The sequence below is a fragment of the Tinamus guttatus genome, unplaced genomic scaffold, assembly GCF_059628265.1.
Source record: "Tinamus guttatus ecotype Peru unplaced genomic scaffold, ASM5962826v1 Tinamus_guttatus_pri_ptg000004l, whole genome shotgun sequence".
Classification (NCBI taxonomy): domain Eukaryota; kingdom Metazoa; phylum Chordata; class Aves; order Tinamiformes; family Tinamidae; genus Tinamus; species Tinamus guttatus.
In genome coordinates, this window is record NW_028288538.1 from 7,851,762 (window position 1) to 7,866,564 (window position 14,803).

At 43.0% G+C, this 14,803-nt stretch overlaps 1 protein-coding gene across 1 annotated transcript; it reads left to right on the forward strand.

Moving 5' to 3' along the window:
• Positions 1-334: 334 nt before the first annotated feature.
• On the forward strand, positions 335-8,840 carry MINAR1 (membrane integral NOTCH2 associated receptor 1). The gene is made up of 3 exons (XM_010212501.2): positions 335-2,652; positions 4,162-4,416; positions 8,589-8,840. The coding sequence occupies exons 1-3, from the start codon at positions 361-363 to the stop codon at positions 8,784-8,786; spliced, it is 2,745 nt and encodes a 914-aa protein (XP_010210803.2). The 5' UTR covers positions 335-360; the 3' UTR covers positions 8,787-8,840.
• Positions 8,841-14,803: the final 5,963 nt, after the last annotated feature.

Genomic DNA, 14,803 nt, shown 5'->3' on the forward strand with positions numbered 1-14,803 from the left:
ATGACTGTATATTTCCCATCATTTCGGATGCTGCAAAGCTGCTGCTGTGTTTTCATTTGCTCACTTTAGCAGACAGACCCACAGACCTAAATGAGCCTCCTTGGATGAAATCCTGATTCCGCTGAAGCATCATTGACTTCATCCATGCTAGGACTGCAGCCTTGGAGTTTGGAAATGCAAGGGTGGGATATACAACCAAACTCTTGACCCCATGGCTAGGCAGACAGGTGAAGTTTGTGGCTGAATGCAATGTCCTGAGCATTATCTGTGTGTGATTTACGATCTGTTTTGTTTGCCCTTGTGTATTGCTATAGAAGCGAAACGCAGTTTCCAGGCTAAGCAACAAAATACACGTGAGCCATGGAGACCAACCAGGAATCCTCGCTCTTCCTAGTGAAGATTTTGGAAGAGTTGGATACTAAGCAAAACACGGTTTCTTATCAGGATCTCTGCAAGTCACTGTGTGCGAGGTTTGATCTGTCCCAGTTGGCCAAGCTCCGAAGCGTGCTGTTCTACACGGCTTGCCTTGATCCTAATTTCCCAGCGACTTTGTTCAAAGACAAAATGAGATGCACTGTAAACAATCAGCAATCAAAGAAAATCATGGTTGCAGCAGATATAGTAACAATATTCAACCTTATACAAATGAATGGGGGGCTGGCCAAGGAAAAACTTCCAGTTGCAAGGCAGAAAGTAAAGAAGAAAGAATCGTTTGAGTCCTGTAGATCCGACACGGAGATCTGCAGCGTGGCAGACTGTGTGCCGAACTGTGAGCTGAACGACCAGGAGTTTAACAGGGGCTTTTCAGCCAGGAGATCTTCGAAATGTAGAAAGATGGACTGTAAAGACTGCCAGCAATTCGTACCCTCATCAGAACCAAACTTTTTGCTTGGTGTTAATAAGGAGATGAAGGGCCGTGCGGCCTCCCTGGACAGGCTGCAGGCTCTCGCATCCTACTCCATTGCCACGTCTCCACCATGCGAGATGCAGAGCACGTACTTCCCAATGAACATTGAAAATGAATCGATTTCTGACCAGGACTCCTTGCCTATAAGTGCAGGTATAAAAGAGACCTTCATTTCAAACGATGAGCCATTTGTGATGCAGTCGTGTGTCCAGAAACGAAATATATTCAAAGAAGATTTTCATAATCTGATTACCATATCTCCCAACTTAATACCATCCAATAATAAGCCAGAAGAGCACAGAGAGCCTCAGAACAGGAAAGAAAGCTCTAAGCAGGCTTTCTTCAACCACAGCTTTGAAATGCCGTATAGCAGTCAGTACTTGAATCCAGTGTATTCTCCTATACCAGACAAAAGACGAGTGAAACATGAAAGTCTAGATGATCTTCAAGCTTCAACATATTTTGGCCCAACTACTATTCTCGGACCACAGGACACTAAAAAGTGGCCTGGAAAGCCAAGCAAACAAACTGCCTGGCCAGCTAAAAGCTGGAGTTTGAATACTGAGGAGGTACCTGACTTTGAACGATCATTTTTTAATAGGAAGCAGTCTGAGGAGAAGCCAAGATACCAGAGCGCAAACAGCCCATCTCCAAATTTCCCTTCAGCTGACAGGCATCAGTCCTATCTAAACACCAAGGATCAGCAACCAATTATGCCAAACTATGCTGTGAAGCAAAATGGACATAAACCCAAGGAGATTCCTTCTATCTTAGATGTGGAGAAACATGAGCCAGTCAAAAAGTTTAAGGATAAAAGCATTAATTGCACTTCTGTTCAAATCCTAAGCATTGACAGAACCACTAGCGTTGGGACGCAAACAGAACAGCAAGTTCTGGACCACAAAAAATGCAAGGATTTGTGTGCACCGAGCCAAGCCAAGTATGGAGAGCGGCATTCCTTAAAGCAGTCGGATGATGACTCTGAAATTGTAAGTGATGATATCAGTGATATTTTCCGCTTTTTGGATGATATGAGTATCTGTGGATCTACGGGAGTCATGCAGTCTTCATGCTACAACAGCACTGGTTCCTTGTCTCAGGTACATAAATCTGACTGTGAGAGCTCACCTGAGCATAATTTGACTAAAATCTCCAACGGGAATGTCAGTAGCAAATTAGATAAAGTGGTTCGGGCAGATATCAGTAATACAGATGATGAACTGAAAACGAGTGTCTGCAAATTAGTTTTGAGAATTGGTGAAATAGAAAAGAAGCTGGAATCTCTCTCGGGTGTCCGAGAAGAAATCTCCCAAGTCCTGGGGAAATTAAGCAAGTTGGATCAAAAAATTCAACAGCCAGAGAAGGTCAGCGTACAAATAGATCTTAATTCTCTGACAAGTGATGCTGCATCAGATGAGAGTAACTCACCACAGATATTTCAGTGTCACAACACTCCTCATGGGGGCAAGCTAGAGAATAACCCGGAATGGTGCTGTTCAGATGCCAGCGGAAGTAATAGTGAGAGTCTGCGAGTAAAAGCCTTAAAAAAAAGTTTATTTACTAGGAGGTCATCAAGATCATTAACAGAGGAAAACAGTGCAACAGAATCCAAAATAGCAAGTATTTCAAACTCTCCCCGGGACTGGAGAGCTATTACTTATACCAACCAAGTTGGCATTACAGAGGAGGAGATGAAGGAGAGAGATGGAGGAGAAAATAAGGACTGGCACAGGAAATCTAAAGAGGTAATTTCAACTTTAACTCACGTAACTAGATTATTTTTAAGTGTTTATTATGAATGTCTTCCATACTTGTCAAAAGCCTCAGGGTATGGCAATGTTTTGCCCTGCTATATTATGCCCATCTTTAGTGTTATCATAATTGAGTGATTTTGTACCTACACATTCTTGCTTGGCAGCTGCAATATGGTCAATATTCCTAAAAGCACTTCTCCCTTTTTAGAAGGGAGGGGGCTAATCTGGGTAAAATTCTGGGGAGAAGATAATGCTCGTCATCATCAGCGTCAATAAAAGGGAGGCTATGTAATTAACTTAGTAAAAAGAATGCAAGGAAAATTGTTACAATCGGAAATTCTCCAGTGGTTGTTTCAGAAGGGGTATTTTGAAATTCTATTGTGATGGCTTTTATCAGAGAAGCATGTGCATATTTAAAAGGCAACAAAGTAAATAGATGGATATGAATTTCTCCAGAAAAGAACCCCTGTGCATGCAGCGTGAGACACAAACTGTAATTATGTTTCTTTATCTGCCTGTCACGGTCATTTCCATGGGTCTTTAATCTCCTGTTCTGGGGCAGCAACATAGTTGTGGTCTCCAGTTGTTCAGAAAAACCCTCTCTGTCCCTCCTCATAAACGACCGCTGCCATCTTAAGAAATTCCATAGCCCCTGTGGCCATCCTTTTGATTGCTGCTCCATCTAATGTGTGGATGGTGTAGGAGACCACTTCTGTCTTGCAGACACAGGAGCCCAGTAGAGAGGTCGAGGGCAGAGCGGGGGTCCTTTGGGTTCCTCTGTGGATCAGGACCATGCGACAAGGTCAAGGTATGCCTTGTCAGGAGGTAAATGAAGGGCAGAGAGCTGAGGAAGCAGAGGTAGAGATTGGATGGAAACAACTGTAATTGAAGGAACAAAAAATCTTGTGTTTTGGAAGGACATTACCTTTAGTAAGCCAAAATCATGACATTTCTGAAGATCTATCCATACGAGGTGAAATATATGGAAAAGTCCATACAAAGTCCCTTCCTCACTCCTATGGTGGACCATGTCTGACATTGGATTAGTACCATGGATGGTGATGTGTAAATGGGATGTAACCTGGTCTCTTCCCTCAAGATTTCTTCATGCTGAGATTTGTTCTGGAAGCAGAAATCTGCAAGCCTCAGTGGGGCTCTTTGCTTTTCCAGATCAGCTAGGCTTTTCTGACTGTCAGAGCCATTTGCAGAATAGTTTTATAAATTGCAAGCAGTACAAAACCTGAATTTCTACTGCTGCATCACCTTTGTGTTCAGGTAATGGTGAACATGGAGTGGCACTTATACCTCCCTTAACTGGCTGTGAGAAGAGGGTGGGCAAATGGGTTAAGGCCATCCAAAACCTTTTTTCTATCTGATATGTTACTTGCCACAACTTAAGCATTATTGTATGGTCTGTTTGAAAGGAATATCTCTGTCCTTTGTGTTTAACCTCCTCATAGTGCTGTTTCTTCTCTCAAATTCTTTTGAACCTTGTTGCAGGCAGACAGGCAATATGAAATCCCACAGCCACATAGACTCTCTAAACAGCCAAAAGATGCTTTCTTGATTGAACAAGTCTTTAGTCCTCATCCATACCCTGCATCACTCAAGTCACACATGAAAAGCAACCCTCTCTACACAGACATGAGGTTGACAGAGCTGGCTGAAGTGAAACGTGCCCAACCATCCTGGACCATAGAGGAATACACAAGGAACTCTGGGGATAAAGGCAAAATTGCAGCATTGGATCTACAAGTGAGTCCCATTTATTTCATTTGAATAGCTTGATCACAAATAGATGTTGCCAGGATGTGCATTTAAGAGGGGATTTGGGTAGCTCAGGATGGAGCTGTGCAGTTTTGAGCCTCTAATCTTGCTGATCCCCAATGCATCTTGGCCAGGAACAAAGAAAACATGTGGATGTTTGATTGCTGAAATGTGATTCTTGACAGAGTTAGTGCTCTGCGCTCATTCTGTAGTGGAGAGATGTCTGCCAAGCCATTGCTGTGCTGGTAGCTCTAAGGAGGAGACTGGGAATGAAGGGGTGAGGAGATAAACCAGTCCCTGATCGCAGTAAGGCTGAGTGGTGCAGAATCTGGCATTTCTAATTTTCTCCTAAGATTCTCCCTGAAATGATCTTGTATAATGTAAGTATTAGGGCTTTTCCACTTCACTAGCAACACAACCATGAAATATTTATGGAGGACTTCTAAAACCATAGTTGTTATTGAAACAAGTCACTGTTGCATTTGTAAAGTGACTATTGGAAACTATAGAAGAGCAGATCAGTTAGTTGTGTGTTTTGTTAGTGCTCAAGTTCAGCTTCACGTGTGCCTTTGAGATGAATCTCTTGATGGTCCCCACGTGCTCAGCTTTGGTTCACAATGTAGAGTGGTCTCCAAGAGAGTTTGTTTGATGAAACTATACTGCATGGGGCTGGCTTGTTTTCAGTGGTGGCCACCAGCAGTACTAGAGGTAATGGGCACAAACTGAAACACCAAAAGTTCCACGGGAATTTAAGGAAAGTTTTCTTAACAGCGAGGGTGGCAGAGCGCTGGAACAGGCTGCCCGGAGAGGTTGTGGAATCTTCCTCTCTGGAGATCTTCAAAACCCGCTTGGACGCAGTCCTGTGCCATGTGCTCTAGGTGACCCTGTGTGTGCAGGGGGGTTGGACTAGATGATCTCTAGAGGTCCCTTCCAACCTTAACGATTCTATGATTCTATGGTGCGTTCTCAGAGCAAACGATGTGCTTCCAAAAATTAATGGGCCAGACTAGAGCTAGTTCAGAGTGCCTCCCTCCCTGTGAAGGCAAACGGGTAGATATTGGAACCCTACTGTTTCTGCAGATCTGTTCCTTTCAGGTTGCACAACTTTTTGAGGTACCTATCCCAGCTCCAAGCCTATTAGACTAAGCCATAGGAGAGTACTGGCCAGCCATAAGAGTGAGCCCAAGCAGAAGTTCTGTGCTGTTGTCTCAGAGCCCACATTAGCTGCTTTAAGCTTAAAATGAGGACCCACACTACGGTGTTACTCTCATGGATATTCATGCAAGAATTTGGGCACAGCAAATTCACCTCTTGCCTCATCTCCGGCCAGATCATCCCCTGTTTATTGCTATGGCTAAAGTGCTCTGAAAAAAATAGAGTAGTGCAAAGAATAAGCTGCATTTTGCCTTGGCTGCCCACTGCTCCTTGGGACTTAAGTGCCTCAGAGGGATGGCTAGATTCCTATACCTGTCAAGGATCCCATCCCTAGCCTGTATGCGAGAATAGAAATAGGCTGCAAGGGTTAGCTCTGCAGCAGGCAGCCACAAAAACATCACTTACCTGCTGTGCTTAGGCAATAAGGGGGGTGATATTTGGAAGAAAACTTCCCCTGGGAGAACTGTGCTCCATCTGGTCCTTGTAGGGCCATTTTGCTCCATGTAAGCAGCTCTACGTGACTGCGAGCAAACCAGAGAAATCGACTTTATTGCCATCATTTATCTTTAGAATAAAGGTGATAAAACTTTACCAGTTTGATTCTCTCCCTTTCAAAGGACTCAGAAATGCATCTCTTCTGCAAAGCCCATGTCTAGACTTCATAATAGAGCTTACTGAAAAACTTAAAAAATAGATAGAGACTGATGTGTGGGGTTTTTTCCTAGTGATTAAGTTTATTAGAGCTGAAAGTAAATACATTATGCTTTAATGAACATTCCTACATCTGGCAATGAAATGGGAAAGGAAGCTGATTAACACTAATGGGCCTTTTTAATAATGCATCTTCCTTCTGAAGTAGTTAAAAGGTCAATACTCAAACAGAGAGTCCAAATTACAATTTCCTTGGAGCACAGCATGGCTTTTTATTTTATTTTGTCTGTTTATTTAAAATTTCTCTTGGAGACCAACCAACTTGTCAGGATCCTTTGAAAAAGAAGTTACAAAGTCGCAGAGTTCAGCGTCCAGAGTTCATCCCAGGTATATATGGGAGATCTCTTGGCATTGCTCTTTGTATGATGGGCAGTTTATTTTCTGATGCCTTTGGAGAAGAACAAGGTGTTTTTTTTTTTTTTTTTTTTTTTTTGCATTTTACTCTTCCGATGGCTGGAGTAAGTTGTTCAGAGTGGTGCAGTCTTAGACTCAGCTGCTGGTCTGTGTTTTAGCACACTGGCACTGTCACACAGATCTCTCTTAAATGATCGTAAAACTGTTGCTTAATTTTATCTGTTTATTCTTGGGTAGCTATAAAATCACTCTTTGTAGAAGTTCCATACATAAACCAAATGCTGCTTTCAGGCAAAGCAAGTTTCCAGTCAGTAGCTTGTGGCCACAAAATCTGAATTAGCCAATTAAAGGCTTGTTCAAATCCCTCTCAAGTCAGCGGGAGTTTCTTTGTGCCGAATCCAATGAGCTTTGGATCAGGCCCATGAGGAGTGTGGGGAAGATGTGTGTTAGACTGTTCTCACTGGAACATTTCTATGGGGAATCTTTTTCATTTTTGAAAGAAATGGCCTTTTGGAGCATCAGACACAGGAGATAGCTTCAAGAAAAAGCTGTCAGTTTTCAAAATGTTCTTTTTTTTCCCCCCGCCCCGTTCACATTTCTGTTTTTTTTCTTCCTGCTGATAAGTACGATGTAATACCTGGGGTCTGAATTTTCTGTATTTCTCCCCCCCCCCCCCCCCCCCCCCATTCTCCCTTACGGAAAGAATGAAGGGAAAGAACAAACAAAGTGGAAATGCAAAGCTTGGAGAAGGAAAAAACTAGACTAAAAGTAAAGCATTCAAAAAGAGATGCTAATGCCGTTTCCCACATTGTCTTTCATTCTATGGTCAACTTGGATTTTCTTTACCTTTTTTTTTTTTTTTTTTGTTAGCTTGTGAAATGAGAGCCAAGTCTTTCATTTCTTAAACTTACTCTTAAGATAGTCTTGGATCTGCCCAGGGCTAGCAGTGAGCAGGGACAAGGCTGGAGGGTATTGTATGTGGTAGCATATTGATGCCATGTGTCCCCTTTGCCACCTCCTCCTGCCTCTGAAACGAGGATAGCATCATGTGGCCAGGTGCTTTTGGGGGAGGCAGCTGGAAGCAGAGGTCCGAGACAAGAACGGTGCTCCCGGAGGCATCCTGTGGTCCCTGCTCTCCAGGACTGGCCCTTTGCCACACGTGCCCATGCCAAAGTGGTTATGGCCCGGGTGCAGGATGGGGCCAGGTAATCATGGTCCCTGCAGAATTAACAGTCCCTGGTCCGAGACTCCTGAGTGTCTGGGGCTTTCTCTGACAAATTCCTCTTGTTGCTGTTTCCTGTGCATTTTGCATGTAAAATTTGTGAATCTTAACGTCTACGTGTGGCACAAAATCATCTGCAAGAGTAAATGCTGCAGTACTTGAAATACTGCACACAGTGAGGTCAGCCATTGACAGGAGGGGAGACGTGGCAAAAGTAAAATAAAAAAATTGCAAAAGGAATATGAGACCTGCCTTTGCAAACAAGTTCTGCCCTCGTATCAAAACGAGGGTTATCTTTGTAAAACGTAATTCATGATGAGTATTTGTTAAAAACCATTCCCATCACCTGGGCTTTAATAATTTAAAAAGCAGTAACAGACCAGTAGTTCTGACATCCCTGCTGTCTGGCAGATTAAGGAGATTTTATTTAAAGGCCACCCAAGCTGACAAAGTTTTCAGGAGACCAGAGCTACTTGAGGGGTTTTGCAGCAGAATTACACTGTTGCAGGAGTTTGTGGTTTTGCAGTATTCTGCTGCTGTTTTCAGCAGCCTTATGGAATTCAGAGCAGGAGAGACTGAGCTGAAGGAATGCCAGGAGCATCAGTATCCCAACAGCAGCACCAAACACATTTGGGAGACCTTCAGGCCATGTCTGTTTTATTTAATTATTTAATAGCAGATCCCAGACAATTAACAACTGCTTTCTTTTAATTTTTAGACTCAAGAATCTTTAAACCCAAACAACTTAGAATACTGGATGGAAGACATTTACACTCCGGGCTATGATTCCTTGTTAAAACGCAAAGAAGCCGAGTTCAGAAGAGCAAAGGTCTGCAAGATAGCTGCCCTGATAGCAGCAGCGGCTTGCACGGTTATTCTGGTCATCGTAGTTCCCATTTGTACTATGAAATCCTGACTCCACGGACAGAGCTGTGACTCCCACCTGTGTGTATTTCAGATAGCTCGTGCTGTGTTTCAAAGTTCTGTGGGCAAAACTGTAACGGATTTGCTGCAAAAGAACATCCCGGCAATATCCTGATGGAGAATGTAGTAGTTGTGGGGAGAGAAAAAAAAAAAAAAACACTTTTTGGAAAGTATTATTTTAAATAACAAACCATGTGGCAGAGTTACAGGAACGTGGTTCAATTTTTATGCATTTTTAAAAGTGCAATATTTTTTTCTCCTAAAGAGACTCTATAGTGTTTTACAGAATCCAAGACTGATGGGAACCCAGGTGAAAGAGGAAGATTTTCTGGGCGATGTTGTGCTTAACGGCAGTGTGAGTACATGGAGGTAGCACTGTATAGAAGGGAATGTTCCATATGAGTTACACAAAGGAGCTGAGAAAGTCTAAAAGCTCTCTGCGATTTAGAAGACTCTGAATGTATCGTATTTGTTTTATAGTATTTATGTATTTCATTATCATTTGCCTGAAAGCAGACTGTGTAGCCATGAGCAGAGATCGTTCCTGTGTTCAGATTAAAAAGGGCTCTTTATATTTGGTCTTGCCCTAAGACCCACTTTATCATCACTGAGTACTTTGATAAGTGCAATGTGCTGCAGACCAAAAAGATTATATTTTAAAGCAATCAAAAGACGTTTCAGTTGCTTCTGTTGAGTAACATTTGCATAGAGCTGGCAAACACTCCTTGCCAAAAGGGTATTCTTTACCTCTGCAGATAGCGAAATTGTCTCGGTTTCGCTCCTGTCAGCAAGCAGAGCTGGCAAATGCAAGCAACGCTCTGTTGCAGTTCTTGTAAATGTAATCTGAGCAGTTATAATTTTGTCACAAAGTCTTTGTGCCTTTTTTTAGACTGTAGATTAAATAGAACTGTTTAATTTTGCTATTTTAAACCCCTAACATAAATTGCAGCATAATGGGTACTAATGGAGGTTCTTTTCCCACAAGCCTTCTATACAGTTCAGAGTGCTTCTCAAATAGCTGAGGCTGCTGGTTACTGGGCACTTATATTAAGGGCCCAGTTTTTCAGCTCTAGTGGAAACTTGCTATTAATGCAATGCATTCTGCAGAGGAGTCCTTTTGCTTCCCTGTGGTTAATGTACTTAAGAGAAATGGTTGCCTCTACCAGCCAGCACACAGTCTGTATTCCCTGAGAAGCATCCACTTAATGCTTTATCCCAAATGCAAGTAGCAGGTTAAAAGGAATTCCTGAGTTATGACATAAGTTGCCTCCCGTGCTCGCTGAGACCAGAACACCCAAATAGTATTTCTCTTATAAAAATTAGAGATAAAGTTTTTTAAAAAAATCTTTTCAGGAAATAATGTGATCTCGCTTGTCCTCTCTAAGGAGAAGGAGACTCCTTCAGTGAATGTTCTTTACGCAGGTTGATTTGATTTCTTCTGAAACAGCCCCCTTATGTGCAGCTGGGAAAGCCTCTTACTCCTGTTCTCTGGTTCTCCAGCTGCAGGGGCTCTCTGGGATGTGCCACACTCAATGTTCGTTTCTGGCTGGTTTAAAAATAAAAGACAAAAAAAAAGAAAAGAAAAAGTGAAAAAGTGTGTGGGAGGCAAAGTCTTTGTTGTGACTTTAGATGTGTGTCAGCTCATTCTTGCAGCTGGAGTGCTGTTGATGCGCTGCTCATGTGCTATTTTTTATGTAGGAGGAGGTGATCCCTGGCCCTATTGAGCTGACGGGGAAATAGCTGTAAGCACAGGGTTGGGTATTGTCTTAGAAAATGCACAACGGGGATAAGCCCCCATCCCACTTGCCTGGTCTGAATCCTGGCCCAAATCCTGCGGCCCCTTCCCTGAACCAAGATTCCTGCTTCCTTCTAGACGCTGCAGGATGGAGTCACTGTGGGGGGAGTCATTCACACTGTCTATTTTAGGCTGCTTTTAGGCCTGTGGTTGTGGCATGATTCAGAGCACCTGAGTTTAGGAGCTCAGGTTCCACACGGAGTATATATAGACAGGCAGAGAGCGCTCCAGAAATGCTTCAGAGCAGCTCGGAAGGGGTCCAATATTAGACATGTGAACGCGCTCCAGAGATATTGCTCTGCAGTTTACCTTAGGTGCAATTTAGCTTGAAGGTATAGATGAAAAACAAAACAACTCTCTCCCTGGTTGCAGAAAGACTTTTCTCTTCTCCCCTTGCAGGGCAATAGAAAGCTCTGGTCGCTGTCAGAAGGAGCATCATGCCCATGCTCCATGCACTGCTGTGCTGCCTCTTTCATGGGTCAAGGCGCTGCATGGGCACCCCTGAACTCCCCCTCAGCCCCAAACTCAAATGTGCCCCCCAAAATTGGCAGTGCTTCCCCAGTTGCAGCTTAGCCATTTGCTTCCAGAATATATCTGAACATCTAACTGGGTAGAAGAGGAAGATGCAGGAAAGGTTGCTGTTTGCAGGGACAGGCAGGGGCTATTCTTGAACTGGCTCACTCGATTTCGGGACCCCCTTTTATATCTACAGAGGGATTGCCAGGAGCTCTGCAGCCTGCTGAGTGCTGGCACCAAGTAAATCTCAGCCTTAGAGATACCCATAGTCCCAGAGGGATTTGGGAGGCTCCGGAGTCATGGGCAAGCGCTCGGCATCCTGAAGCATTTGCACCATCCCCACTTCAATGGGGTGCTTGTGCCCACCTTAGGCAGGGTAGAGACCCTATGTGAAATCCTGACACTATCAACCTGCAAGGATATCGTGCTCAACCTTGTGAACCAGTTACTAACTAGTATATACTGTATACTACATGATAGACTTTTGTATAAAAAAACACAAAAATAAATAAATTAAAGCTATAGGTACATTGTAATCCTTGGTGTGATTGAAAAAGTGTCCTAGACTGTATTACTTAATTAAAATAATGCTGAGCATATTGAACAGTTTTTCATATTTATGCCTTATAAACTTGATATATTACACATGATAAAATGAAACTGCAAGAATTATATATATACAGATAGATACTGCATTTCGGGGCAAATTGCTTTTACTCTTCCTAAAACACAAGAGTGCCGCTGAAATCGGTGCAATAAATCATGTACAGAGAAGAGCAAGGTCTGTCCCTAAATGACTTTTTAGGATTTTTTTTTAATGGGGCTTTGGTTAATGTACTATGTAAGAATTTTATTTTATAAAGTTACTGTACAATGTTGCCTTTTGGTTCATTTAAATATAATACCAAATAAACTTGAAAATTACAGTGTCCTAAGTTTTAATTAAGGAGTTGTAATAACTTTTCTCCACTGCTTTTCTTCTTTCTTCCAGGAACATCAAGATGGTCAGAGAATGCGAATGTCTCAGTGTTAGATAACTAAGCATCCTCTCTTGCTCTTGGCAGGATTGCTAAGTGATTTCTCACTTGTGAAAAAATAAGATGGCAGAAGATAATGCAAATTAGGGGATTTTTTTTTTCCTTTTTATATATAATTGTAATATTTCATCTTACAGGTTATTTTATGACCAACTAATGTCACTTTGACTATTTTAACATGATTATAAATAATATTTTGGTATCCATTTCTCTTACGTGTTTACACAATCACTGTCCCTTTTAAGTCAGTACTATAGATAACTATTATTGGTCAACCTATCAGCTGGCAATGGGTTTGCTTAGGATCTCTGTGCAGGTTTAATTTGCTGCTTCTGAGTTGCTAATTATGAAACCAGGTCGTCTGCAATTTCCAGGTGTTGAGATGGAGGCAGAGCTGAGGCAACTGCTGAAACCTCCCTGCACCCGAGAGGGAGACAAGGAGCTGCGGGAAAGGCGGCCGCAGATAACGAGCAGTGAAATTAAAATGTAGTAGCACAAGATCTTGATTTCCTCCTGTCTGCTGCATAAACACTTCTTGAAGCCTTACTGTTAAGGGAGAGCTTGGTCATGGCAGGATTCCCACAAAAACACCCTAAATTAAAAGGTAAAAGGCGTTGCTTTGCTGTGTAGGCTGGGGGCTGCTGCAAGCTGGCAGCAGGTTTACCCCCAGCGCAGGTAAAGTTGGGTTTATTTTACTGCTCAGATGGCCAAGACCATATTCACCCCCAAAAACCTCTGAAGGGCTATGCCCTGCATAGCCACTGCTCTGGGAAGATGGGGCAACCACAGGCCAGGGCTACTGGGCCTTGGATAGAAGGAGGCCGGTGGTGGCAATGATGCAGGCACTCAAATAAAACTGTCTCTGCCTGACACCCACAAAAGTCTTGTGCAAAGCAGGGCTAGCAGGGCCATGTTCTGCGCTCAGAGGAGCTCCTGTGCTCAGCCCCATGGAGGCCGCACGGTGGACACCCACAGTTTGTGGCATGCTTCTGTTTCAAGGAAAGGTCTGTTCTGTTGGTGTTAGATGGCCTTGGGTCTCTAGGAGCGCTTCTAAAGAGGAGTTGCTTAATTTCATCTACTTTTCACTTGTTATCTCCTCAGGAAAGGGCACTAAACCTTGTGAGGCTGCTTTGTTACAAGCAACTCTGAGCCTCTGGGTAAACCCTTGTAAACCCTGGTAGACTGCTTAGAAATGGGGACAGAGCCTCCAAGAAAGGAAGAGGTGGGTGAGCAGTCGACATCCCGGCTTCCCTTGTCAGTAAGTCCCATTCGGTTGCATTATTTCCTGCCATGCTGCACAAGCTACGTGTACGAGAGCTGCAAGGCTCTTCCACAAGCAGCTCTGCATTATTTCCTCAGTCAATATATGGGGGGAAATTTCTGCTGAGATGTTGCTGAAAAATCACCATGGAACTAAGACTTCCTGGTCCCAGTGATGGAGTGTCAGCCTGAAGCAGTTAAGGGATCTTGGTCTGGCCTTGCCTTTCCCTCCCAAATATTGGTGAGGCTGCTTTGGAAACTGCAGTCTCACCATGCAATTGCAATTCTTGTTCACTCTCCTGCATTGGCTATATGCATTGGATGCTGCATTTTAAGACTAGTCTTGGCAACGCTGATTTATCTTGCCTGCCTGGCCCCAGAAGTGGTGTTGGGGCCAGTCGCCACTGGAAAGCTTAGCTGTGAAGCCTGGACAAATATCTGCTCGTGTTGGAAATCTCCCAATCTGCCATCCTGCTATGTGGACACACTTGCCACGGACACATTTACCACAATAAATCAAATCCTTGTTGTTCTGAATGTTTTCCCCCCGCAAAAAAAAAAATGGGCAGAGAGGGGAGCACCAAGGGGGCTGAACTGCCTGTTGTCTTCCCTTGCCTGGTGGTGAAATATTCCTGCTGAACTCTACCTGCCTTTCCTTCCACTGACTTTTCTTTTTTCTTGGTTACCTTTGAAAAAGCTCTTAAAATTGCATTACTGAAATTTATGACTGTGCAGCAAATGTGTGCGTATGCATTAATTCTGCTCAGGGCCAGCGTCTTGGAGCTCCATAGTTAACGTAATGGTGCAGTTTCTTGTCTGGCTAATGGCTGATCAATAAAGCAAGGCTCACAGTTTGCTCACCTTACATGACTTAATTCCTTGAAATAGCGCTTCCTTGAGGAGTTTGCCAGGTAACTGTTGAAAAAGGATATATGCAAAACATGTGGATACCTATTTTTATACTTCTTTTTTCTTCTTTATGTGGTTAATAAAGCCTTGAAAATCTTAGTTTTGTGAGGTGGCGCGATTGGTTTTCAGTTCCTTTGCATGGCAATTAATTTAAATATACAAAGGCAGATGTCTCAAAATGCAATAGGTTAAAAAAATGGGCCTTTTAGCAACGGCGCTTGTCTGTAGGAGACTGAACTGGATGCTAATGTTACCTGTGAGCTATACAACCCAAGGTCTGAAAGGAAATGAAAAATAACGGTTTAGTAAATGATTGGGTTAATTGAAATTAAGTATCTGTAGCCTTGAAAATGCTTTAGCCTTGAAATGCTTTCTTTTCTGCTGAAGGAAAAAAGTCACCTTCTGTGGAGTGAATTAGCATTTTTAGCCCTTTTAACCAGGGCTTCTTAAAGAAGATCTGCTGCTCTGATACTTAAAGCTGAGAATAAATGT